The sequence below is a fragment of the Saccostrea echinata genome, unplaced genomic scaffold, assembly GCF_033153115.1.
Source record: "Saccostrea echinata isolate AGI-Se365-2 ecotype Australia unplaced genomic scaffold, CSIRO_AGI_Sech_v1 ptg000058l, whole genome shotgun sequence".
NCBI lineage: Eukaryota > Metazoa > Mollusca > Bivalvia > Ostreida > Ostreidae > Saccostrea > Saccostrea echinata.
In genome coordinates, this window is record NW_026889807.1 from 2,306,514 (window position 1) to 2,334,205 (window position 27,692).

Sequence of the window (27,692 nt, forward strand, 5' to 3'; positions counted from 1 at the left end):
AGTTTTGAGAAAATTAATTTTTTGAAAAATGGTAGTATTTTAATATTGACCAGCACAACACAGTATTTTATTAGCACATTTTACATGGTGTATTTTATTTCATTTCATTTCATTGCTTTTCATGATATCCGCAATAAGAATTGTTGAATTATGATATCTATGTGATAATGATTGAGAACTGTTTTAGTTAACTAGAATCAATTTTAATTATGATCAAATGTTTTTCTTTTTAACAAATTGACGCAAAAAAAGATTTTTTGGGAAACACACAAGTATCATGTTGTAAATTCTAAATTTTCTGGGTGGAGGTAAATGCAAAATTTACAACACAATAACTCCGCCTAGTTAATTCAAAATTTACAACATGATACAAGCTTCGATATTGATGAGAATTGCCTTGGATTAAAAAAATCTTCTCCTTGAAGTCCAGAGTTTTGTTGTTTTATATTAGGAATTCTCAGAACATAAGAGGCATGCAGTGAAAAGTTTTTAGATTGTCAATTAACTGTTACTGTAGAATTTTCATGAAAACATGTTTTTGTGTCATTGTGGTTTTGTTGTACAAAAGATTGAAAATATACTCAGAAGTGTTGAAATAGTAATAAAGTTCAACAAAACATATTTTGTTTTTGTTCTCATGCAATTTTTACTTTGAATAAGCCATATGTTGAAATTGAAATTATGTATAGCAAATGTTTATTTTCTATAAAAGGCTTTGCCCTTGTCACCTAAAAAAGAATAATGTGAAAAAAAATCTTTCAAAATGCTGTCTCTCTCTCTCTCTACATTTTAAGTGAAATTGAAGTACTCACACATAGTTCCTTGGTACTACGGTCACGCTTATTTTCTGTAGCATACACACTGAATAGGGTCCCTGAATGAGGACCCTGGTTACATTTATTTCCTTACATAAACACTGAATAAATCCCCGATTACACATGAATAAATCCCCGATTACACTTATTTCCTGTAACATAGACACAGAAGGGTATCCTTGGTTACATCTATTTCTTGTAGCATACATTCCTTATTACACACTTTGCGTTTTTTGTTGTCCTTGGTTACAGTTTGAGTTGGTACTTGATCATATTTTGTTGTCCCTGGTTACACTTTAAGTTAGTACTTGATCATATTTTGTTGTCCCTGGTTACACATTAAGTTGGCACTTGGTCATATCTACTGAGAATCCTCCGAGCTCGGAATTTAAGCACGTGACCAGCCAAGTTCATTTCCCAGTGAACTTTTTAACTTTGTTCTTTATTTTTAGAATAAAAAAGATTTTTGTAGTTTGCTTGAACTTTAATGAACAAGAACAAAATCAAAAGTTTATAGACATAGAACAACTCACATTGCTCAACGAACAACGGCGATCGGAAATGTAGACAAATAGGTCATTTGCGACTCTCAGGGGATGTAAATTGTAATTGTACATTTAGTAAAATTAGTTTTGATAACAAACTGATGAGATTTTTTTTTAGTTGAATGATTGTGATTTTCATCCCCCCCCCCCCCAAAAAAAAAATTACTTGTATGTGGAGCGTTTACAGTTTATAATCCAGATCAGATTGAATACCATTGTTGATATACCATTTTTCAGTCAGACTTTACAAAGAAAGCTTAGTTTTTTGTCACATCTGAGGTCATTCCAATTAGAATCCGTGTATTTTTCAGTACAATCTTCAGAACCACCTGCATTGTTAGGTTCATTTTTCCAGTTTGTATAGTTTGGTTTCTGGCCATCGGACACAAAGACAAAGTCATTTTCCTTTACTACATCCGTCAATCCGATCCAAATACGTTTAACACCTATAACGATTGCAATGAAATATTTACGCAATTAAATAATTTCGGATATTGGGGAAAAACTATGGTGATCTTTCTGAAAGAGAAATACCTTGACTCTTTAAGTAGAAATCAATCCATTTTTCTTCTTCTGGAGTCCGAATCTCTAGAATGTTTGCCCCGGGTTTGACACTGGTACGCCATTTCTAGAAAAACATTTTATTTTATAAATCACAGATCTTTAGATCGCTTTAATCCAATTGACATACTTGGGTTTTATTATTATTTTTTTTTTTTGTATACTTCCAGTTTGTCAATTGGATTAAAGCGATCTTAAAGCATGTGTTATAAAACCCATGATCGAGTAAAATAACATATTATTAAACCTTAATATCAAAATTGGCCAAATAAGATGTAGTGAATCATCTTTAATATACAAGTTTAAAACAAAAAACAAAACTAAAAAAAAAAAAAAAATGTTTTATGATGTTTAAACGTCAATGTTAACTTACCACGGCATCACTAAATGTTGCATTTTCACTTGAAAACAGATAGCAGCTGTTTGCTAGGTGAATCCAGTCATTTTCACAAGCTGCGAAAAATAAAATCTTTAAAATTATTGAAAAAAATGTACGTTTTATATCACTCAATGCCCTTCAGTAGATTCAAGATGCTTTAACAATTTTCTGTAAATACTTGCCATCATAACACAATGACAATATTAAATATTTATATTTTCCCAGCCATCAAGGAAATTTTGCAAAAAAAAATCCATTACTAGAAAACATTTAAAACAATTCGTTTTATCGACTCATTCAGATAGTGATATCATAGGATAATTTTTAATTATGTTCTTTTTGTTGCAAATATGACACCAAATTTAACTAGATTCTTCACCCATTTGATAAAATAATGGACAGGAAAAGATATATTAATGTATCTGTATAACATACTGGTTGCATGGCATGAGCAAAACATATATGCATATACATGTATTTAAGATCTTTTTATTTTTTTTTACAATACTCGCTACGAAACCTTTAAAAGACGCGTACGGAACTTAAAATTCAATGTCCTATTTATTCATACTGTTGTGGATATACATTTCACATTTTCAACTGCTTGAAAAATTGATTATCATTATCAAAATCATTTTGGTGACAGTAGGATCTAAATAATATTTAAATAACGTACATCGTGACAATATGTATCACGGGAAATGGCATTCGCAGCTTTGTACTTTTTAGAAGGAAATAATTTTAGCAAATATGAAATGTGAAAATAGAACACATAATTTTAAAACAATAAGTTTTTTCCCTGCGTCATGTGCAATGTGCACATTTAGACGATAATTTCTCTGTACTTGCCGTTTTATACATATAATATACATACATACATACATACATACATATATATATATATATATATATATATATATATATATATATATATATATATATATATATATATATATATATCCGCTACCGCCCCGACCCGGGGTTTAACTCTCGACCTACAGGAACAGCGCACTAGACCGCTCGGCTATCTAGGCAAGTCAAGAAACTTGCTTTCGATGCCGATATGGAATTCTCGCGGCGCTGTCTTATACTAAACGGTCATTGAGAATGAAAGTGAGATACAGTTATTTGGACATTAGTATTATTAGAGGATATTTACCGATACATATTGTAATGAAGTATTTTTATTTATAAAACACATTTTACAACAACTCTTAAACTAACATACACTGTAGCTGCTCTAGGTGCATGAAGAAACATTAATACGGAAAGCACAAACAAAGTCACTTTTATAAATATACACAATATCGCCCCAACGCCGGGTTGAACTCTCGACCTTATGTTCGTTTAAGAGTTACTTTAAGAACATGTCATATATATGCATTTCAATTTATGCTGCTTTTTTTTCAATTTCAGTCCTTTTTGTAACTGCTAGTATATGTGCTTATTTCACATGGTTCAATTAAATTATGCTTTTCTTACTAACTATGTATATTTTTACTAACTTTTATCTTTGAGTAAATTTGTTAAAGTCGGTTAAAGAGCCATCACAGCTCATGTTAATCTGTTATACTGTATATACATGCCGGCTATAAATAAAATTTACATGACTTGACCACTTGTGCTTGATTTATTATAACGAAGATTTCCATATGAATGAGTTCTTTATAACGGAGTTTTTTTTTGCCTTTTGGTCACCATATGCGCTATTGTCGACATAAAAATGCATTTAATATTCGTTTTTAGTGCAAGATCATGTTTAAACGTTAAATGAAACAAGTAGAGCTTTTTCAAAAAGCTTACTGTCTTTAGCAATAACCTAAAACAGTAAACTGACCAAAACCTATCAGGCCGTATAATTCTTGAAAATGTCTTGGCTTTGTATTTCTTCATTAGTTTTTTTTCTGACATAAAGATAAGCCCTACAAAGTGAAAAACAGATGCTCGGCTGTCTCCGTAAACTTCGGCTCTGCTGCCGAAATCATTCGGCAAACCTAGGCTGATTCCGTGACCTTTGTGATATGTAATCGGCAAAACAAAGGGAAAAAGAATACATATATACAGACCCTAAAACGTGCTACTACACCACTTGCTCGGTTCGTTTCGTTTTGTGTACTGTACGCTTCTTGCACGGAACGGTACGCTTTGTGAACGGTACAGTTCGCTTTGTGCACGGTACGGTACGCTTCTTGCACGGAACGGTTCGTTCTGTGAACGGTACGCTTTGGTGAACGGTATGTAAATTAAGTGGGAGGAGCCTGTGCGCTTTCGTTTATGATTGGCTACTTCATAAAGTCGTTTATTTCTTTAGTATAATCTCTTTATTTTATATAAATGGAAGGACGGTGTCGCAAGCATTTTCTAATAAGTTGTTTTTAAGTTAAAGCTGTTATAAATATTTCCTTTTTACACCTGTATTTTCGTTATTACATGTAACTAGTCGTCGTATTAACTGTATCTTTTTTAAATTTACTTTCTGTATGAATTACTTTCAATTTTTAAAATAAAATAATTTTAGAAGTCTATTTATTATCTTATTTTGTATACCATCGCCTTACGGTTCAATAACTTGGAAATAAATCGAACATATCAACAAACACTGGATGAAAAAAAAAAAAATTTGGTAGCGTCGCCATAAAGGCCTTTTTGTATTTCTTTTTAAAGAATAAGGGTACGTGTTTTTGTTTTGTTTTCTTTTAATTTCCTAATTGAACACAATTATTATTTTAAATATTCACTTATCACACTTTTAAACAAATGAGTTAGATTTTATAAATCCCTCATGCTTTCATTTCGTCTACCATTCTTTTTACGTTCTTGTCACCGATGCTTCATTAAAAAAAACACAAACAAACAAACAAAACAAAAACAAACAAAAACATTTTTTCTCTTGACCGAATGATCAGACAAACAATAAAAAATAAGTTATTATTTTCATTTTTGTTTGCGAGGAATTATAATTTTCTTTTTATGTAGATTCCTTAGGTGTTTGGCTCACTAGGAAAAATACATTGAAAAGTAATCGGTAGAAGTGCACACAATTAGTGCAAAATATTATTTTATTTTTTGTGCGCGTAATTGTTTTCCTTTTTAGATAAATTTTCCATCAATGTAAAATCGCATTTTGAAGGGAAGTTACAATCACGAAAACGGTTAAGACAGCTACAATTCCATCTACACTGTATATGATATAGATTGACTGCGAAGACAGATTTCCGAAATAAATGATATGTCAAAATGTTAGAAATAAATAGTCCGTTTTCAATTACCTAGAAAATAAATAATATGCAGCCATGCATGTCCTCAAAAACTTTGAAAATGAATAATTTACCCATGCCGGGCGCTACCCCCCTTCCCCCTTTGTTTCCTTGTTAAACTCAAACTTTTCTTATTGAGGATCTAGAAGAAAAGCTGACTGCACATGATATTCTGTTTATCTGCTGATTAAAACTGGTTCATTGTTGTAGACTTACTGTTTAAGACAGCAAACTGTTGATACACCTGTGAGTGTAGGCACATCTGGACTAACGGGATTTGAACGGTTCAATATACACAGCTTAAGTTTTTACCGGTGCACGTGTGATGACAATACTTGATCGAAATTTTCAAATGTTTTAGAGAAAATAACGAAAGTATAGAAAGAAGTCAGTCTAGATAACGAGACCATGGCAAGAAATGTACAGTGTTTCTTAAAAAAAAAACTTGGATGAACACGCATGCACGGACTAAGCATTAAAAAAAAAGGATTAAACTGGGCTATGTGTAAATTCCAGGTAACATATTTTACCTGCAGGTTTCAGTTAATAAAGCAAATGAAGTGGGAAAATGCTTTAAATAAAAATTAATTCTCACATATATCCAGATTGTTTTTTGATTACGTGTATTAAACTGAAAATTCCATGCGAAAATGTGGCGATCGAACTTTTTGACAGTATATTATATTGGCGATAACATCTTGGGTTGGTCAGAATAGTGTAAACCAACACATATTATTTATATATACATCGCTTTTATTTCTTTCTTTCTAGTGATTGAGAGGCGTTTACATTTTAACATGTCCGCTTTCAAATAGACAATTTAGTTCGTAATTTTTGTTGTTGTTGTTGTTGTTGTTGCTAAATCTGTAATCCTTTCTCCCTAAAACTATTACTTACATGAATGAAAAATGATTTTAAGGGCTTGATTTCGGAAAATAGCATGGTTTCCGAGAACGTTCATAGAGGCAAGAATAGGGTAGATAAAAGCTATAGAAATAAACGATAAAGTATTTAATTCACTTTTATTTATTAAAAATTGTACACTCGAAAATATTACGATGCTACATTTAATGTGAAAAAAAATGTTAGTCAAGCACAACCCGATCATGCATAGCGAATTAGGGATCGCCTCACACTCTGTCGAATTGTTTCGAAGTCGTAACTAGTTTTGAGTAGTTTCCTTATATTAACAGAAGTAATTCCAGATGCATGGTACTTAATAAAAATAATTTGAAGGTTATTTTCCGTCCTTCTTTAACAGGCGCTGCGTCGAAAGAAATAAAAGAAAATTACTTACTGTAATTAGTCATGCAAGATTCAGAATGCTTTCGGAGCGTGGCTTGCATTATTATTTCAAAAATTATTCATGAACGGTACGGTTCGCTTTGTGCACGGTACGGTACGCTTCTTGTACGGAACGGTTCGTTTTGTGTACGGTACGGTACGCTTCTTGCACGGTACGGTTTGTTTTGTGTACGGTACGGTTCGTTTGGTGCTTCTTGCACGGTACGGTACGGTTCGTTTCTGAGGTGTAGTAGCACGTTTTAGGGTCTGTACAAGCTGTAAAGCTTGCATGCAATAAAGATCAATTCTGTTAACGTTAACAATGAAAAGATAGAAACGTTTTATGATAATTGCTATAAAAAAACTAGCATGTTATTTCGAATTAGTTCCACTGTTCGTTTTGTCATATTTTTTTACGATTGAAAATCTTGAAAAATTGGTAAGTCGTACGAAAGTTAGATCATCAGAAAATTATTTCCCTTGCCTTGAACAGCATTTCAACCAATGAAATAATTGAAAATTTTCTCATCATACAATTTCTACCAATCACAAAAGAGAGGAAGTGCATAGTTCGAAGACTGTAAAATACTTCAACTCTGTATACCGTCTTCCAAGGAAGACGGTAATGAACAACATGCTATTTTCGTTCAATTAAATGTACTTAGTCTAGTAATTGGTGGTATGTAAGAAAATTAGGGGATTTTCTTTAGAAATGCCGTGATATCTGCTGTGTCAGTTTTAGGTAATGTCTGGGACCTTTCTGAATGTATCTAAAGTCATCAAGTCAATAAAATAACAAATATTCTTCAAATTTTGTTTTCTTCATACATCTAAGTTTGCAAGAATGTACACTGCTATGATATTATGCACATGTGTACAGTAATCTTTTTTAAAATAAAGTGTAAAAAAATGTTACCTGATGAAGATTGGGAGGAAATATTTAGCAATGCCATTTTTGAGGCATTTTGATCCTCACGGATACTCTGCAATTCTTCATTTAATGTATTTGTTAATGTCGCTAAGCTTCCTTCCAAATCTTTCATGGTCTCGTTCATTTGACTCAACTGAACTTTTAGAAAGCATTGTTTTCATCTAGAAGATGACCATATTTCTGTTTTAAAGCAAGGGTTTCATTCTTTAAAGTGTCCATTTCTACAGTTTGAATCATTTCTAGTCGTTCTCTTTCCCTCAGAGCTAATTTAATGTTCATTAATTCTTGCAATTGGTTAAATTTCACATTGTCTTCCTTCATTCTATTTTCTGTTTCTTCCAATGAATGTATTTCCTTTATAACGTTATTTAGTCTCGTCTTCATGATTGGGCTACTGTTTTTTCTCTCTAATGCATCCCTTACTAGGCTCTGAATTTTTTGTACCATTGAAAAACGAACCAAAGTTTCTTGATTTAAAATATCCCTCAAAACATTTGATGCTTTGTCAGACGTTGTACTCGGCAGCAATCTGTTTTCATACAGTGGGTCATTTTCAGGTAAACTCAGGTCAACAAATGTCTCACAAAGTGAAACCAAAACAAACAAAAGTCGCAAAGTCCTCATCTTCAGACCTACGTTATTTCTCTAGTGTAGATCCCCTGTGTCTATCTGCAAGTGAACATGGCAGTTTTATTTCAGGGGCTGGCACTGTTTTCATTGTTAAAAACAAGTTCCCGAATTCCAACAACCTTATCTGATGTCAACTTTTTCTGACTTTAATCTCAATTGGGTTATCCAATATGGACTGCATTAGTACACAAGTATTCTGTCATCTGTAATGCCGCTAGATAAAAGAAAATTTGTATCTGTTTTTACTTTCATGTTTTCTTTTCAACGCTGCAGAGCAGCACTTAATGCGTTCCTTAACGAATTGTATTAAAAAATTATAGATAAACATTGTTTTAACAAATTTCATTAGATAGTGAATGGCAAACCTTGATTCAAGGTTTGCCACCCACCGAGACATGCATTATCAGCGTAGAAATTGAAATGTTTGATTTAAGGGGGCGACTGGGGGTTTCGCTGCGCAGCATAGTAAAATCAAGCGTATTTAATCTTTCAAAGCAATTATTTTCACATAATTTTTAAAATTTAGCAAAATTAAGAAATCTTATTCAATTAGATAAGTAAACTTATTTTTAGTCGATTGTTTAAATTGATAGTTAAATGGGCGTCGCAATAGTGTGTTTGTGACTTTTACTCACACAGGTGTATATTATATACGGAAATGAAGAATATGGTTGCATGTAGTTAAACTGATATATGTTAATGTACACTGAAGTCAATTTAGATTACATATGGTATAAAATTATAGGGTTCCTCTCGGCCCTATTAAATTCATACATGTAGTTTTGATTTTTTTAATGTTTAGCTTCCCTAATGAAAATTTCTATAGTAAACTATAGTTTACTATAGGTAACTACAATTTACTATAGTTAATCAAGGTTGTTTTTAATAGTAAATCAAAGTTTTTATCATAGTAAATCAAAGATTTTATTATAGTAAATATTTTTACAATAAATTTTAAACTCTAAAGTTCACATTTTATTTTTTTTTAAGTCTAACATGCAAATTTCGGTATTAAAATGGAATATTACTTGTTTACTTGTTTATTCACATATTATTTCTAGAATTAATACCTATTATGTTTAATGAAGGAAATACTAAGGTTCTTACTCTCACAAAATGGTTCTTGACAAAAATTTCATAGCAAACCAAAGTATCAAATGAATTACTATAGTTAACTGTAGCAAACGATAGTCAACTATAGTAATTTTTTGTAAAGGTTATTCCATAATTTTAACCCTTTCACGACTAGTGACGTATTTTGACGAAGTTGTCGCATCAAAAATACATGTATCACAGATGGGCAGCAATTGTGCTCCTTTATTAGCCGACCTGTTTTTATATTTCTATAAAGCACAATTTATTCAAAAACTTCTACATGAGAAGAAAACATTTGCCGTGGCCTTCAATTTAACATTCAGACAAATAAACGACGTTTTATCAATTAGCAATAGCTACATCCATTCATATGCCGACTCGATATATCCTAGTGAACTTGACATAAAAGACACGACAGAGTCTGCCATATCAGTTTCATATTTGAATGTTTTACTGACTATGGACGATAAGGGCCAACTAACAACTAAATTGATGACATTTGGATGACTTCAGCTTTTCCATCGTCAACTTTCCTAATTTATGTAGTAGTATTCCGCTATCACCTGCATATGGTGTTTACGTCTCCCAACTTATTCGATACTCAAGAGCATGCTCTGAATACGGTCAGTTTTTAAACCTTTGTAGCTACTGACAGATAATCTGTTGTTATAAGGATTTCATCAACCTCGTTTAACAGGTCTGGACGATTTCCAAATATGGAAGTCAAGAACGATAACCCTGAATTTCTATAAATAAACAGAATAAATAAGGTGCTAATCCTTCTGACCAATGATATAAGGGCATTAAGACAAACCCATGAGAAAATAATTAAAACACGTAGTTTTAAAGTTTTTTGCTCAAAAGATTTTTCTAGAACAAACTTTTTGTTAACTTTATGTACATTTTGGAATAATATAGTATATTTGACAATTCTACCGTGAACAAACACGACTTGAAAGCTTAATATAAATTCGAAGTGGGATTAAAAATCTGTCACTACGAGGTAGCAATGCCAAAAGATTAACTTGTGTTAAGAAATTTGATATAAATACGGCAGATTTTTAGTTTTTAGAGCTTAGCTGACATGAAAAAATTTTCGTATGGGAATATAACAGTCTTAATTATTTCCTGAGTGTTTATTACAAACTCGTCCATGCAGTTTCTGATATGCGAGGTACATGTAAGATATGGTGATAAGAAGCATTCATGAACGTTCCCTTTTCTCCATGCTTTCCACCTTTCCTTATATCCATCCATTTAAAGTGTATATAAAATGGTATTCTCCGCTCATGAAACCAGTGTTATTTTAAAAGTACATGTAATCTATACGATGAATACTTGTGTGCAATAGAGTTATACGCATGGATACTTCGGTTACCTATGAAATTCGGACTTCTAACCAAAATTATATTTACCAACATAAGAGTATGTTCTGCTAAGTGTTATAATTGTACTTGATAATAGCTTGTCGGTGTGATCTTTTCCTCCATAAACGATCGCATAGTTACATGCATTAATTTTTTTCCGAGATGAAAATGTCAGGTTTGTTCACGGTAAATATTTGGGAAATACCTTATTCTCAAACTTTTCATCTTACTTCTAAAGATTTTTTGTCAACAAAATCTTTTTGAGGACAAAAACAAAAGCACGTGTTCTCTTTTTGTTCCTTTGAAATATGTTTTGGGTGTGTAAAAATGCTATTGTCTGATTGCGCAGAAAAATATATACATGTATATGATATACATTTATAGCAATTTTCAGTTATCGTTCTTGACTTCTATATTTGGAAATCGTCCAGACCTGCATTTTGTCAATTCTATGTTCATTATTATCATCTTGATAACAAATATAACCTATAATTGGGTCGTATTTTGGCTGATGTGTTTGATACCAATTGTTGGGCTTTTTTACACTAAATTTGACTACGCAATTTTCCGTCTACCTGATCAATGCATAGGGCTCAAGGCGGGCGTGTGACCGGCAACAGGGGAAGCTTACTCCCCGTAGGCATCTGATCACATCTCTGGAATTTTCGGGGGTCGTGTTTTATACTCTGTTCACAAATTTGAATTGCTTATAGATTTTTTGAGATCGATCACTGTTCGTTATCTTTGCCTTTTAAATATTAAGCTTTTGGCGTTCTGTAAATAATTCCCATTATACAAAGCAAATGAAATTTTCTAAAACTAGAGAATAAAGTTAACATTTTTAACTACAGCTTTCTCTCCAATGCTAAGAAATTATCGAAAAGTTGAGGTGAATATCGCATATCCTTACTAGAAATTGATGAAATTATACTTTACAGAACTATTTTATTGTTTTGACCTTTTCTGGATTACGTAGCAAAATAAAGAAAAATTAATGTCATTAGTCTCATTGCTTTATAAACTGTAAATCTCAAGATCATATTTTGAGGACAAAGGTAAAATATTATGATGTCATTTTCTGATTCTTTTATTTTTTTTTCAAATTATTTTTTTTAAATCTCCGAAATATCTTAAACCCATGCATCAATTTTCCTCATTTGACAACTTCAAACCTTTAATTTGTTCTATTTCAATCATTCTCTTGATTGCTTTGCTTAATTTGAATTGTACATTTTATTTTAAGAAATCTTAATTAATGTGTAGCATATTTACATGAGAATTTGCAATTCCTGAGCTACCAATATTCTATTTTTACATCACAGTGCACGCAAATACACTGGTATCAATACATTTTACTGATGTATAGAAACATATAGGTCTCCTTTATAAGTTAGGCTATATTTTAATCTACGTGGGCGAAAATTGTGTCGCTCAATATTTCTTTTATATAACACATAAAGAGAGATTTCACATCTCAGAACAAAATATCAAAGTTTCAAACAATTTGAATTTGAGGAAAAATTTGTTTTGTACTACCTTAAGAGTCCTCAGAGTGGCGGTTCTCTCTTCTACAAAAGGTGTCTATTTCGTTGTCTTTCCAATGTCTGTGCCGACACAGTCTTTGGTAACTTTGGTATCCTATTTTGGTATCCTAGAGAACAAAATGATGTTCTTAATTGATCAGAAAGATCAAACCGCAAGATCCTTTCTAAATCTTTGAGCGATAACAAAGATTTGGTAAAGGCAGTGGATATTATTGATGGTAATAGGCTTACGCTGGTTGGCAAAGCATAAACAGAATGCTTCGACGCCTACTACAACTCGGATGTAGGAGCAGTGTCCTGGCAATGTAACATAGTTTGAATTTATCAACAAAAGTACTTCAACAAAAGTACTTATTAATAATTATGTGATTATTTTTTAAACAAATGATTACCAGAAATGTATAACTATGGAATAAAAATACATAGTTTTTGAACACATTCACAGTACATGTATTAATCAAATAGTTAACTAAAAAGATTCCATTTGAAATGTATAATGCTTTAAAAAAAACCCAAAAGAAAGAACCTTTTTAAAAATCCCTTTTTAATTGAAGAGTGACATTTGATTTTTTATTGATTCCTCTCTAGACCAGCATTATTGAAATATGTTGATGCTGTAGTACAGACAACGTTACAATCATGCAATTTCCTAATTCTCTTTCTTATATTATATGACGTTTAATTTTAGACTAAAACTAATAAAGGACTACAACGGTAAAACTGTAGACTGTGAGAACAAATAAATGAAAATATAGCAATGTTTTAAATATTTAAAAAAAAAATGAAATGTAGAGCACGCATATTAGAAATCTTTTCCCAGTATAATATTAAGTAAGTAACGCTAAGAAAGGATTTTTTCCAATGAATTTTAAATTTTCCATTGTCTTATTCATATTTCAGAAAGCATATAATCTTAAAAAAAAACAAACAATTATCTACTGTATCATATTCTGATTACTGTTTTATAGCTTCTGAAAATATAAGATCATCTGTCGTCATAAGATAATCTAATCTGCTGCCTTCATGTGAATCAACTGGAATTACATGTATTATTAAAACTTTCTCTGAATTGTATTTAACTACAGTGCAGCAACCCCCCCCCCCGCCCCTTTCAACTAATTACACGGAAAGTAATTTGATATTATTGAGTATCTTTCAACATCAAAGCCGTTACGTCTGTTGTGGTCGTTTTCATTCTCGAGTTGATTATATTTGTGCTGTACATCAAGAGTTTTATGCTTTTAAGAGTCCATATTTACGCTTTTGAACATATTTAGTTGCTCTTTTCCAGTCAGTATTGCTTGAATACCGTTATTTCATGGTTAAGATTGATGTTGTTGTTTCTCTCCGTTGCCTCCAATGAGCGGGCATGTTTTACACGTCATCAAGCCTCGTCTTAATCTGGAGTATGGCTTTGTTTTTGTCTATCTGATGCATCCATTAGTAAGCTCTGAATTTTTAAGAAAAAAACCTAATAATCTCTCCTGATTTACGATTTTGTGCAAAACATTTGACTCCTATTTCAGACGATGCAATCTGCCACTTTCATGTAAACTTCAGTGACCAAATGTCTCAAAAACAGAGAGCAAAAGAATATACGTGTTGCAACTGTGAACTCTTTTCAGACTTGCTTTAGATTGCATTAGTGTCAATTCTTTGTGTTAAATATGCAACTGGACGCAAAAATTTCATCACAGGAGGTAGAAAACCAGAGTACCAAGTTGGATGTTTGTCAAGCAAAGCGTTCTAAAGATATTGAATTGTCAGTATTTTTCTATTTTCAGTTTGACCCTCATCTTTTACCTTGTGACTTTAAAATATATAATTGTTATGATAAAAGGATATCAAGAATCTCTTTAAAAGACAGTATTTCGCAAATTCTATGCTCGATACAATGACATTGTTAGCAAATACAACTTATCATTAGGTCGATGACTTGCCTTGTTTTAATGCTCTTGCGTACCAAATCAACGGAGACATAAAGTTCAAATGCAGGTGATAATTGTAAGTTGTTACATACATAAGGGGGGGGATAGAAAAGTTGAAGTCAATCACTTTTCCATGAAGTTTTGTTGTTTCGTTACCATTAACGTCTTTCTCTAGTAAAATATCCAACTATGAAACAAATGTGTCAGCTTGTGGTATCTTTTCATATTGAGTTTAAAGGGATATATCGAATCAACGTAGAAATGAAAATTAATATTGTTAATTGATAAAACATCGTCGATATATATAAATGTTGAATTGGAGGCCACAGCAAGAATCTTTTTCTTTTCATGAAGAAGTTTCTGAATAAATTCTGCATCATATGAATACAAAAAAATAGGTCTGCTAATAAAGGGTCGCAAATTAGGAATTTGTATAAATTTGATCACCTGTTGTTGCCCATACTACCACTGGGGGTCTTGTTTTGAGGGAAAACGGGAATAAGATTCATTTTTTCCTGCCCAGTTGTTCTTGAGATTAATATTTTAAATGAATGCATTAGATTTTTACCAAGTCGTAATTATCTCTTCTTGAAAGATGGCGTGACCCTTCCTTCTCCCAGGAACGCTTTGTGGCAAGTTTGGTTGAAATTGACACAATGGGTCTGGGGAAGTCGAAAATGTGAAAAGTTAACAGACAACAACTGACACATACAAGATTGACGGACGCCGGACAAGTTTTGATCAGAAAAGCTCACTTGCGCCTAACTTTATATATGTATAAAATATCAGAAACAAGATTGGAGGTAAAAATTTCCATGAACTGTTGTTGTATTTTGAATTAATTCTGTAAAAGTTGTAATTTTCAGCAACCAAGAGAGGCCTTGGTCTACTCTCAAACTCTTACTTTCTATACATTTATATACATGTGTTTTAACAAAGGTTATAAATAGAAAAACCAGCTAACACTTGAATACTTTTTTTTTTGTTTTACATGAAATATGTCAAGAACTGTATTTTTACTGTTTTTTTTATTAGTTATAACATGTTAAAGCTTTAACATCATTATTTGAAAAAAAGAATATGTAAAACAAGCACATGAAATTAATGCTTTAATACTTTTATGCTTAATTTTTTATAAAAACATATTAAAAGAAAAAAAGTACAAATGAATGGATAAACAATATACAATGAAACATGGATAGGTTTTCATGCTATCACTTAACTCCAGAAAGAACTGTTCATTCTCAGGAGTCAAGTTCTTTAAAAACATTTATGATCAGGTTTTCTTCTGTTCAATTTTAATCTTTAAAGAAGGAAAAAAAGAGATAAACAACTATATACGAATCGGTTGATGCATTTAAATCAATATTTATGAAACTAAAACCTGCTTTCCTTTTGCTTTTTTCTTATAAAAGGATATAACTAAGGTCATTGTAATGAAAATATTGATTACATGAATGTATCATGTATGTTAATTTGACTTACATAATTTGTCTGAAATGAGATGTTTTGTATAATAATAAATTAAGCTTGAAAAGAAAGATTAGTTAAACTTGCCAGCAAAGATCTGAATATAAATTTTAAATCAAGACTGTTAATGGAGCATTTATGTTTGATTGCGTTTTTTTTATAATTTCAAATTACAAACTTTTTGCGAAGGATGCAACTTACATAAACTAAATTCGGCCATAAGTATAAATATTATGTCTAAGCTGCATAGTAATGATATTTTTTTTTTTTTTGCTTTCGTTGAAGCAAATGTTATTAGCATTTGTGATATCTTAATCATACCCCAAGAAGTTTCCAAAAGAAGGTTTTTTTTACACTACGTTCTTCTAAGCAGCATCTCCGAAAATGAAAGATCACTGCCATTCCGAATAGTAGTATCCCATACATAATTATTGTCATCTTTAAAAAATGGAACATTAAGATTGACTCGTGTACACCAATTGTACCACCATCCAGATCCATACTGAGCCGCTCACCCCAGTTTGGTGTCATGATCGAATGTGAAGAAAGGAAAGTCTACCACCATGTACGATCTGAATGCATCAACTAGAAAAAGAGATGAGTACAATAAACATAAATTCATTTTTATGCGTTTGAAGAATGAATTGTCCTTTAGATATACAGATCGGATGTGAAGGGTAAGATAATTTGAAGAAAAAGCCTTTCACAACTACATACACTGCATTTTCGTTTTGATTATTTTGATATATCTTTTATGTCCGTATAAAATATTAAAATAAACGAAAAGAAGACATGAAAACACTATTTACCAATTTTTCCAGACATTTCCCCCAAGGATAGTTTGTAACCATCAGTTTCATCAGAGATTGAAAATAAAGAATATTGTACTTCAAATGACATTCTTTGTAGATTCAAATCTGATGAACAGTGAGTTGTTGTATTTTGCGGTCAACTTATGAATCGCGTTGTTTCCTGAATTAAAAGAAAACTTTGAAGTTCATTTATAATCAACACAATTGTTTACATCAACGATTCCAATTCCATTACTTGGCATAAACTTTAAGGGTCTGTCCATGTGTAGTAAAGTTATTTCATACTGGAATATACTGGAAGGTATTATTTTCATATCATTTAGTAGGCAAGTGTTAAACTTATTTTATTTAATACTGGACTAGTTACTTATGTTTTTTTTTTAATATTTCAATACGCGTCCCTTATTAACTCAAAACAGTCTGAAAAAAGCTGATAAGTCAGAAAATATAGTTATTTCATATCTAATTGAGATATCTTTGAGTTTATGCATTGGCTTTAATCCAGTACGATTTTTACTACGAATGTTTTGCTACATGTAATTACATGTAATTAATCGATGAAAAAAATCCAAACAAAGAATATCTTCAAAGGAGTATGCATGAATAAACCTTATCTGTTCTAATTTCTCTGTTGTTCTGATCACTTCGTACACATGCAATAACCTTTGCACTCTTTAAGAGTGACGCAATTCAGGTATTTGTGTATAATTCGTTATTATCAAACCTTCATTTTGTTTGATTGTTCTATAAAGTCCCCCTCGATAATTTTTCACTCACATGGAGACACCACCACTTACTTTTCAAGCTTTTCAAGTAACTACTAAAATGATACAATATCGATTTCTGTATGGCTTGTGCCATGAAAATACAAATGTGCCATAAGTCTCACAAAATTATAAGAAGAAGCAGTACACTTACATGCATATAGAATAAAAAAAATCATGAAAGTGTATGACTAGAAGGTACATGTATGCTAAGCTTACCATGCCAATAATTCCCTCTAACATCACCAAAACCTCGCTTGTATTCATTCCAGGTGGTGTTGAAATTGACAAAGGAATTTTCTCGATTCCTTCGCTGCATTACCTGAAGTATCAATGTAATTCACAAAAGATACATTAGTTCTAGATAGTGCTTTAACTACCTCTGTATTTTGTCTTAAAACCAATGCCTTTGTAGTGCATGTGACCCCCCTCCCCCTTTTTTTAAATGATGTAATAATAGTAATGTTAGGTTACATGGTGTAATTTTTTATTTTATCCACAACAGTGTTTAATCATTCTGAGTCAATGACTGTAATATTTTACTATATTTGTGTGAGCTTGGAGCGGGTTGATTTTTCTATCAAATAGAGTCAATGTCTGTAATATGTTATCATGCATTGTGGTGATTTGGAGCGGGTTGATGAAGTTTGTTTATTCACAATTTTATTTTGTTTTATATGAATGTTCTATTCGCAGAGTTGTACCTAAGTCACTTAACTGTAAATGTATATACTTGTGAAACAAGGGTAGATTGATATATTTTGATAACATAAACATGACTGAGATAATTCGAACTGAGTTAGAGTTTGGTAAAAGATTAATAAAGTATGTCATTTGTAAATCAGCACTTAAGTATACATCCTAAGACTCTAGGTGTGTCAAATAGTATGTAATTGTTGTTTGGTTAGTGTTATTTAGTTGATATAATACCTATGAAATAGTCTAAACTTCTGTTGTCACATTGTTTGACAGTTTCGCCTTCATTACGATGTACTTCCGGTTTAGAAACTTGTTAAAGTAATTGATAAATTTATCCTTGCATTTGTAATATAACCGATAAATATATCGTGTTTGAATGGCGGTATCTTATGAATGACTGTATTTGGAGATAAACTGAATATTGTTTTAAGTTTAATTTGTTATATTTTAATTGTTTATTGTGAAATATATTTTTATTTAATTGATAAATATGTAAGAATTCATTATTTCATACTTGTATAGAATATTTGGTGACACTTGTTCACGTGAAAGATCGCGATGTTTTACAATTGACCAATCAGATTGTTCGATATAATTGATCATTAATTGATAATCCAATGAAATTTCATAATTAATAATTCTGTTAATATCCGTCATTTCCCAGCATTTTCCGTTATTTTCTGTCATAAAGTCATATAAAAGTTAGACGCTGAGAATTTTTAGTCACTCTTCTGCTTATTTTGATTTGGTAGGTCCGTTTTACGGAACTCTCAGATTTTTTTTAGGATTTTATTTTAATTTTTTATTTTGTCTATCTTTTATTTTTATTTAGGAATTTATTTTATTTTTGATTTATTTAGTTAGGATAGAATTTAACCGACTAGGACATTAAATAGTAAAATACTATTGTCCGCTATCGGTTGTTTTAAAGACTCAACAGTCTTTGACTGAGTAGTCTTCTTCAGTAATTAATTTATCTAGGATTATTTTATTTTACATTTTTTTACTCTATTTTATTTCATTTTTATTTTAATGCAAACTGTATAACTAAAGTTAAACGTTTGCTATCTTTCTCTCTATGATGACTAAAGTTGATTAGTTCAACGAGAGTCAATTATTTATTTTATTTTCATACAGTAATTTAATTATTCTAGATACGTAAATTTTTCTTCAATTATTTTTAATAGAAATTATTTTATTAGAGTACTTTGAATTTTTTAAACGTTGCTTCTCGATAAACTTACTTATGATTATTAGAGTTATCTTTCTTTGCCCTTAGTGTTTACAAGCTAACCTGTTAAATACAGTAATGCTTGTTGTTAAGTTTTACAAGTCAAAGTTATAAATAACCACGGCTTGTGTCCTTATTTAATAAAGTATTTTAGGAGTTTAACAAGCTAACCTGTTAAATACAGTAAAGCTTGGTGTTAAGTTTTACAAGTTAAAATTATAAATAACTACGGCTTGTCACATATTTTATACGCATAGGAAATAGACGTTAGGTTTTTGAGGGTGGTTTTTCAGTCTGTTTTATCAGTTTATGGTATGATTTAATTATTTATTTTTATTAAACATTTATTATTATTAGTTCGGTATGAATGTGGTGTGAATGTCGTCGTTTAAATAAATTGTTTGTTGATAATGCACTTAATAAATTTAATTGTTAATGTTTATCTTACGTCTTCTTTGCGAATGGTACATTTATAAAAGGAGTTGAGTGAATTATTTGTACTATGAAAACAATTTCTAGCAGAACCGCTAGCGTTACAGCCTTTTATTAAAGTAAGTCTATTTACCTTTATAGTACCCACCGACGCTGAACATATTACTATTCAACTCTGAAAATAGAAGTTTTGACAGAGTTTAATTAAAGCTTTAGATATACATGTAATACGTTATATTACCGTCCACCCTCCTCCGGTTAAATCCATCTCACACAGAACCTGAATAGGAACACGGGTTGTGATAGGGTATATTTCATAAACACCTGTTTCCCTTTTTCCACAATTGTAGATGTCGTAACAATCAAAAGGGAAAAAAACAACCTATTAAAAAACCTAAATGAATAAGAACATACTTTGTTATAAGACATATTTTGTTTTATGTCATTACAATCCTAGTAATTTGTTTGAAAAATAATAAATTTCACTATGTCAATTTGTTTAAAAATGAATGATTCCATACCAAAATGTCTTACATTTGTGATGTGTATAGGTCCTATTAGGTCCTATTAGTCGGAAGGTTTATTATTAAAAATAAAAATTACAGTGCAGCAACCAAATCTGGTCGCACCATCGATGTCTTTTTTTTTTTTTTTAAATCACGTTCTTGCTGCCTTTATGCGAATAATAATGCTAATTGGCCAGATGCAGCTTCAACTGTTTTATAGTAGGTCATTGCTTTAAGACGTTAATAATTAAATTTAAGCATTACAGTTGTAATTGCATCAAAAGATGCCTGAAATAATTTTATTATATAACTTATTATATACTGTGTAAGAGGATAACAACTTTCAGGGATCGTATTTGCAATTAACAGAATTATTTACTCCCTAAATGCAAGTTTTCAAAAAAGAAATATATCATTTATTTGGAAATGTGAATCAACACTACCTGTAAATATATTATTACGTACTTATTCAGTAATTACAAGCTGTGCTTGTCATTCTTTTTTTTTTTCATTACCACTTTTTTCTTAAGGTTACTCTGAGTTTTCAATCTGGCTATACAAAAATGATACAGGCAAATGGAGATTACTTTTAATTTGTAGTAATTTCATCAAATGCGATTGGGTCAAAAGAGAAAAGGACGTTAAATTACAACCCTTAGAATAAATCCCCTATATGGTACCAAAAATTTTAAAATCAAACAAGTAAGCTATTTTACTTACTCTGTTGTCTATAATTTTCCATTTGCATTGTATAATTTCTTCTTTGTATTGCAAAAAAGAAAAAAAAGAAAAAAAAAAGAAAAGAAAAGTAAAAGAAAAAAGAAAAACCGGCTATTTTCTGATGAAGGCAAGTCAATGCTGACTTTACGATGCTAGCATTTATGGCATGTCAAACGTTGCAATATTCGATCTTTTCCACTTGTATTGTATAACATCCCTTTTGTATTGTATGATTTTTATTTGTATTGTATAATTTTTCATTTGTATTGTATAATTTTTCATTTGTATTGTATAATTTTCCATTTGTATTGTATAACATTTATTTGTATTGTATACTTTCCATTTGTATTGTAAAAAAATCATATGTATTGTATATTTTTTTTATTTGTATTCTACATTTTCCATTTGCATTGTATTTCTTATTTGTATTGCATAACTTCTTATTTGTATGCGATAATTTTTCATTTGTATTGTATCCGAGGATTGTTTATTTATTTCGTAACGAACGATTTCATTGGTCATTAGTCTGTATAAAGGTTTCAGGTACCCAACACAAACTTCGTCTGGTATCCTTTCCACAATTCCGATCGCACAATCTCTACAAACACAAACTCGGCTCCTCTATTTGCGTGCATGCTAAGGGACGACCATTTGATTCTCGGGGGGGGGGGGCAAATTTTGTCGAATCCGAATATTTATTTCCAATATGACCACAGACAAGGAGAAAAAGGAAAAGAAGAAAATCTGCCCAAACCCGAAAACTCAGTTTCTTGGGGGTTGGGGGTAGGAATCATCACTCAAGGTCAATTTATTTATTTTCTCAGTCAACATTTCTAAGGACAGATTATTTATTTGCCATCTGCCAGCGCTCCCTTTTTAAAATCCAGTGACCGTCTAACATGCACTCAAATACATATTAGAGCCCAGTTTGCTTTGAGCAACCGACCAGAACATCTTCAACCCGATACAGGCTAAAACTTGACCAATGAAATACTTCGTAACGAAACAAATAAAACAAATACAATACAAATGAAAAATTATCCCATACAAATAAGAAATTTTGCAATACAAATAAGAAATTATACAATGCAAATGGAAAATTACAGAATACAAATAAAAATTATACAATACAAATGAAAATTATACAATACAAAGAGAAAATTATAGAACACAAATGGAAAATTATACAATGCAAATGGAAAAGATCAAATTTTGCAACGTTTGACATGCCATAAGCATGTCAATTTAATTCAATGCGATTTCCTGATATTCAAAAATATTTTAGCATATTTAAAACAAACAAACTAAACTTAGTAAGGGTTCATATATCAATTGCAATACTACTACAATACTGTAAATCACTTTTTTATTCGCAAGAACTTTATTTTTGCGTTATTAGGCGAATCTGTCTGCTCGCAAAAACATTTCTCTCGCGTATATATTTGTATTGTTAAGGATTAGACACAATAGAAACCAAAACTCTCGAAAATTTTGTCTCGCTTATAAATACTAAATAGCTATCTTGCGAAAATAAGGTGTCGCAAAATATAGTGATCTACAGTAGTTAGACTAAAGACGGCTTCCTAATATACTTTGACACGTCACTGATACTATTTATTTTTGTTTTATGCGACATAAACATAAAATTAAACAGTAAACTCATTTACTATTCTGCAACCTGATATGTGAAGTGCTTTCGTGGAATTGAAGTAACTGAGAAATATCACAGTTGCAGCCTTAAGTCTGAATATGTCATAAAAAGTCTGTTTTTAATGAAATGAAATGCAATATATTCAAGAAACAGCTGCACACACAGTTATCAAACTATATATCGCATTGGGAGCAAAGTATTGCTTTAACTTCATTAGCACCAATAACTGTACTCGAACTATCATGTTGAATGGAAACACTTACCATTGTAATAATTTCTCATAGTGCTTATAAAAATGAGTACAAGCATTGTCTTACTTGAATGATGAAGAGAAGCAATATTCTCTAACTGTATCCTTGTGATATTCTGGTCCTCACGGAAATCATCCAATGATTCATCCAATGTTTCTTCAAGTCTCTGGTTTTTTGATTGTACAACATTTACTTTGTTTTCCAAGTGAACAAGCTTAAATTCTGTCTCAATATTTCGGTAATGTTGTTGTTGAAATTAGCATCCATGACCAAATTCTGAATTTTTTGAACCATTGAAAAGCGCAACGAAGATTCTTGTTTTAGAATATCCCGCAGAATGCTGGATGACTTCCCAGATGTTGGACTGCGAAACAATAAATTCCCCTTTGAAGAATCATTTCAAATTGACAGAACATATCTAAAAGTTCCAGAAATAAAGAAATATGAAAGAATAATAAATGGTGACTTCTTCATCATCGATAAAAGGAGTATTGCTCAGGCAAAGTCTAAAAATCTGCTGGTTGATTTGTTTGAGGCGTGAGTTTATATAATTCTATCTTGGAATTTAATCGCATGACGTGATATAATCATGACGGACGTTTTTTCAAATGATTGTACGATTTAATTCTTCATTTAAAAGTTAGAAATTTTATTACGGATGAGTTCCAGATATTTAACGTATTTAACAGAATGAACTATATGCAAACCTGTTTACCCATATTGTTGTCTCTCAGTATTTTTTATTAGATTTGTCAGTGAGATTTAGCATTTTCCCGTAAGATTTTACTTTCCATCGATTTTACATATATTACCAGAGAAACCATCGCGTTTTGGCAACCCGACATCACTTAAGTGTTTTAAATCTTTCTTTTTTAGTGATTAAAAAGCGTCAAACTGAGACAGATCATAACGAAAACTATCTGCTAAAATCCAAACGAACGGATTTCGGATTTCCGTATTTTCATTAAAGTAAAACGTGAGACGTATTTAGGACTCAAAATCCGTACAAAATACGTCGAAATCGTAAGAGTAAACAGGTCTGTGTATGCCTCCTTAAATTACATTTTATGTCAAATTTCCCGACAATTTGCGTAGTTAAGTCTTGCAGAGTGTGGTTGATTCTTATACAAATCCCTCTTTCTTTTCACATTAAGGTATGTCACTCGTGGAATTTCTTATATCAAGGATTTTTTGAGAAGTATATTTTGGATAAGTACTCATATAGTATGACTCAAAATCGCAGAGAAAATGGGGGTGTCAGTGTGCATCTAACTGAGATACGGTACAATTAAGTTGACCTTTTTGCACTTTAATTGTAACTCTTTGGTTAATCACTTTAACCGTTATCATATTTTATCAGATGTAACCATGGCAATAAACATAATCTTAATTTACGTAAAATAGTTTGAATAATATTTATCATTGAACAAATCATGCAAATTAATGCGCGTGAATTATTGTGTGACCTTTTTGCACTAAAAAAGTCTCATATTTGGGGTATTAAAAATCTAAAAAGGCAATAGAATATTTTCTTGTATCAAACTTTATACGACTTAAGTGCTGATCGGTCAAAAGTATCGAGTAGTTTAAAATAATGAAAGAAAAAGTTGGGACCAGTGATGTAAATTTTGAAATATTGGTCAAAATATGCGATTTTCTGGCAAAAAACTGTTTAAATTTTATCTTGACTTCTTTAATATATCTTCATTTCTTGGCAAAATTTGTTGAGCAAAGGTGTAAATTTTTGTTATAAAAATATAAATTGAGACCTATATTTAATATTCCAGACATATCATAAGGGAATATATTCTCTGAGTAAAAGTATGTGAGGCTAAAGTTCCAAGATATTAAATATAATAAATGTGTAGATTTGCAGAAATTTCTGCTAAATATCCTTCCAACACAAGAAATAGTCCCTTATAATTCTTGTTTCTTTGTGAATTTTTGAGCAGCTTTTTAATTGAATGTTGAACATTTTACATTTTTTAATTTAAATGTTATAAAGATTGAATTGTAATAAATAGTTTTTAAGTAAGAGGTTCTGACTGAACTTTTCTAAAAGGCTGACGAGTGACATACCTTAACATGTATCTGACAAACGAAAAAATCAAGCTTTATTCCTTAATCTGTTCATAATTTGGTTTTTCTACCATACATGTTCCTTATAATTCTCTATTATTTCATTTACTAGGCTTTAGCAATTTATGTCCTTCGACATTTTATACTGGAAAATATTTCAAAATTATAGTTGATTTTAATGTTTTCGTTTACGATTGCTTCCTTTTAGTATGATAGATTTAGCATTACTGCTTTTGAAAAGGTATGATGTTATTCACATGTATCAGGGTATACATGTATATCGCATTTTTTCTTTATTGCAGATTCCAACAACAGATATTATTTTGCTTGTTTAATTTGGCGCTTCTGGCCGCGGTGATCAATTTGCTGGGGCTACCACAGGGCTGCCCCACAATCAACAATCAATACAACAAATGTGACGACCCAAATCGGGCGGATCATGCACTGGGTAGGTCACAAGTGCATGAACGTCACCAATTCAATTATCAATCAAGTTCAATCAATAAATCATCTATCAATCAAGTTCAATCAAGTTCAATCATCAACCAATCAATCAACTCAATATCAATCAAGTCAACTGCTTGTCAATTACAAGCCAATGCACAAATTCAAATCCCGAATTTCAATTTACATGTGCAATAGGATAAACAATGGAATGAGCGTGAGAATATGTGTTGCACTCTTCCAGTTGCGTTGAAGTGCGACGGAATACGCAAACACACAGAATTACCACCGCGACATCGGTTGAAGTGGACGCTGTATCCAGCAGGCAGTCATCACGGAATACGTAAACAGACAGAATTCACCACCTTGACATAGGCTGATGTGGACGCTAGACCAATCAGGCTGTTTTTACGGAATGAGCAAACACACAAAATTCACCATCGGCACACAGGCTGATGTAGGTGCTGGACCAAGCAAGCTGTCCCTACGGAATATGCGAACACACATAATGCACCACCGCGGCATAGGCTGTTGTGGAAGCTGGGCTAAGCAGGCAGTCTTCAGCTACAATGACATAACAAAAAGCAGCAGTATTTGTTCTAAAAACAAGAGGAGGGTGGGTGGGTAAAATTTAAAACATTGCCACAATTTAACTCCCAAAAATTTTCCATGACCTTACCGTTTAATCGATTCTTCGAGAAAGCAGGTAGAAAAGAACTTATTATTAGACTATATACAAATGGACCTAAATTATCCGGAATGATAGCTTGTGACTAAGGGTGAAAATTTATATTTATCCGAATGTACGTAACTTATCCGGAATAGATAAATATTACTAGGGTTACTGAAATAAACTCACTTATCCGAGACCAGGCTCGTATAAGTGGTATTATTGCAGATTCCCTATTAATCAAACAAACAACAGATATTATTTAGCTTGTTTAATTTGGCGCTTCTGGCCGCGGTGATCAATTTGCTGGGGCTACCACAGGACTGCCACACAATCAACAATCAATACAACAAATGTGACGACCCAAACCAGGCGGATCATGTACTGGGTAGTTCACAAGTGCATGAACGTCACCAATTCAATTATCAATCAAGTTCAATCAATAAATCACCAATCAATCAAGTTCAATCAATCAATCATCAACCAATCAATCAACTCAATATCAATCAAGTCAACTGCTTGTCAATTACAAGCCAATGCACAAATTCAAATCCTGAATTTCAATTTACATGTCCAATAGGATAAACAATGGAATGTGTGTTGCACTCTTCCAGTTGCGTTGAGGTGCGACGGGATACGCCACTTGCAAGGGCCATGAATACTCGTGTCTACCACGAGTAAGCATGGAACTGCAACCGCCACCAATGGGGGTGCCAAGAACCATGGTGACGGCGGCAGTACCTCAACGCAAATGGTCACCGTCGACCAGGGCCTGCTCATTCACCATTACAACTTATAAAACAAGTGACTTACTTGTCAATTACTATTCGATGCATTAAAACAAAATATGAATTTAAATCGTCAACGGTCATTCACCTATTCCGTTATAATTGTTTTAAGAAATGTGTGGAAATGCAATTATGGACTTGTGAGAATAAAACAACTCCCCGTTTTATCTTAAATTGTGGATCCTTACCTGCACTGTATTCCCCGTCCCGTTGGTTTATTTTATCGTATTACTTACTTACTAGGCTGTTATTCCTGTTACGCATTTTTATGGCTTTTATAAAAATTTAAACTATCTTTGCAAGTATTGGTTATAGTTGTACTAAAAATTTTGGAGTGTATCAGACCCAAATTGAACAAAAACGAGATATTTACGTCACCTCTCAACTTAGAATACTTTTAAAACAATATTTGTGTCCTTACCCCCCCCCCCCCCCATATCGACATAATATGCCGTATCCAATACTGACTAAACCTGCTCGGAGTTTCCCTGAAAAAGGATAAACGCCTTTTATGACTGGTCATGGAAGTACTTGCAAGTACTTTCGAATCGTTAAACTGTTTTAATTACCAATAACTGCTAACTTTCAGTATTAGTTTAATCATCACCTATTAAGTGTTCTAAAGTACGACTAATTTTAGTTTTATATAACCTCATGCCATAAGGGTAGTTTAACCTATTTCAAACAAAAGAAAGAATACTATCGCTATTACTTAACGTAATGAAACTCTTTTGCGTTGAAGGTAGGAAACGTTGATTAATAGCTGAGGACAATGTGCTATAGCTATTGACTACACTTCGAGATCGATCACTGCAGATTTTTAAGGGACATATATAAGA

General features: G+C 31.7%; 1 protein-coding gene and 1 long non-coding RNA gene across 2 annotated transcripts; both read right to left on the minus strand.

Moving 5' to 3' along the window:
* Positions 1–1,597: 1,597 nt before the first annotated feature.
* LOC133174535 (C-type lectin lectoxin-Thr1-like) lies at positions 1,598–27,117 on the minus strand. The gene is made up of 6 exons (XM_061309648.1): positions 27,094–27,117; positions 25,834–25,959; positions 22,939–23,125; positions 2,295–2,374; positions 1,895–1,988; positions 1,598–1,806 (listed from the first exon to the last, which is right to left on the minus strand). Exons 1-6 carry the CDS (start codon positions 27,115–27,117, stop codon positions 1,598–1,600), a joined length of 720 nt encoding a protein of 239 aa, XP_061165632.1.
* Positions 15,569–20,130, minus strand: LOC133174691 (uncharacterized). The gene is made up of 4 exons (XR_009719174.1): positions 19,986–20,130; positions 17,602–17,704; positions 16,616–16,778; positions 15,569–16,391 (listed from the first exon to the last, which is right to left on the minus strand). It is a non-coding gene; the product is annotated as an uncharacterized LOC133174691 (long non-coding RNA).
* Positions 27,118–27,692: the final 575 nt, after the last annotated feature.

Bases quoted from the DNA above. Each gene is read 5' to 3' on its own strand.
- LOC133174535 (XM_061309648.1), bottom strand. From the start codon at position 27,117: ATGCGTAACAGGAATAACAGCCTA. The intron at 1,989-2,294 runs GTAAGTTAACAT...ATGTTTTTCTAG, and splicing joins CAACATTTAGTGATGCCGTG to AAATGGCGTACCAGTGTCAA. The intron at 1,807-1,894 runs GTATTTCTCTTT...CAATCGTTATAG, and splicing joins TTTCTACTTAAAGAGTCAAG to GTGTTAAACGTATTTGGATC.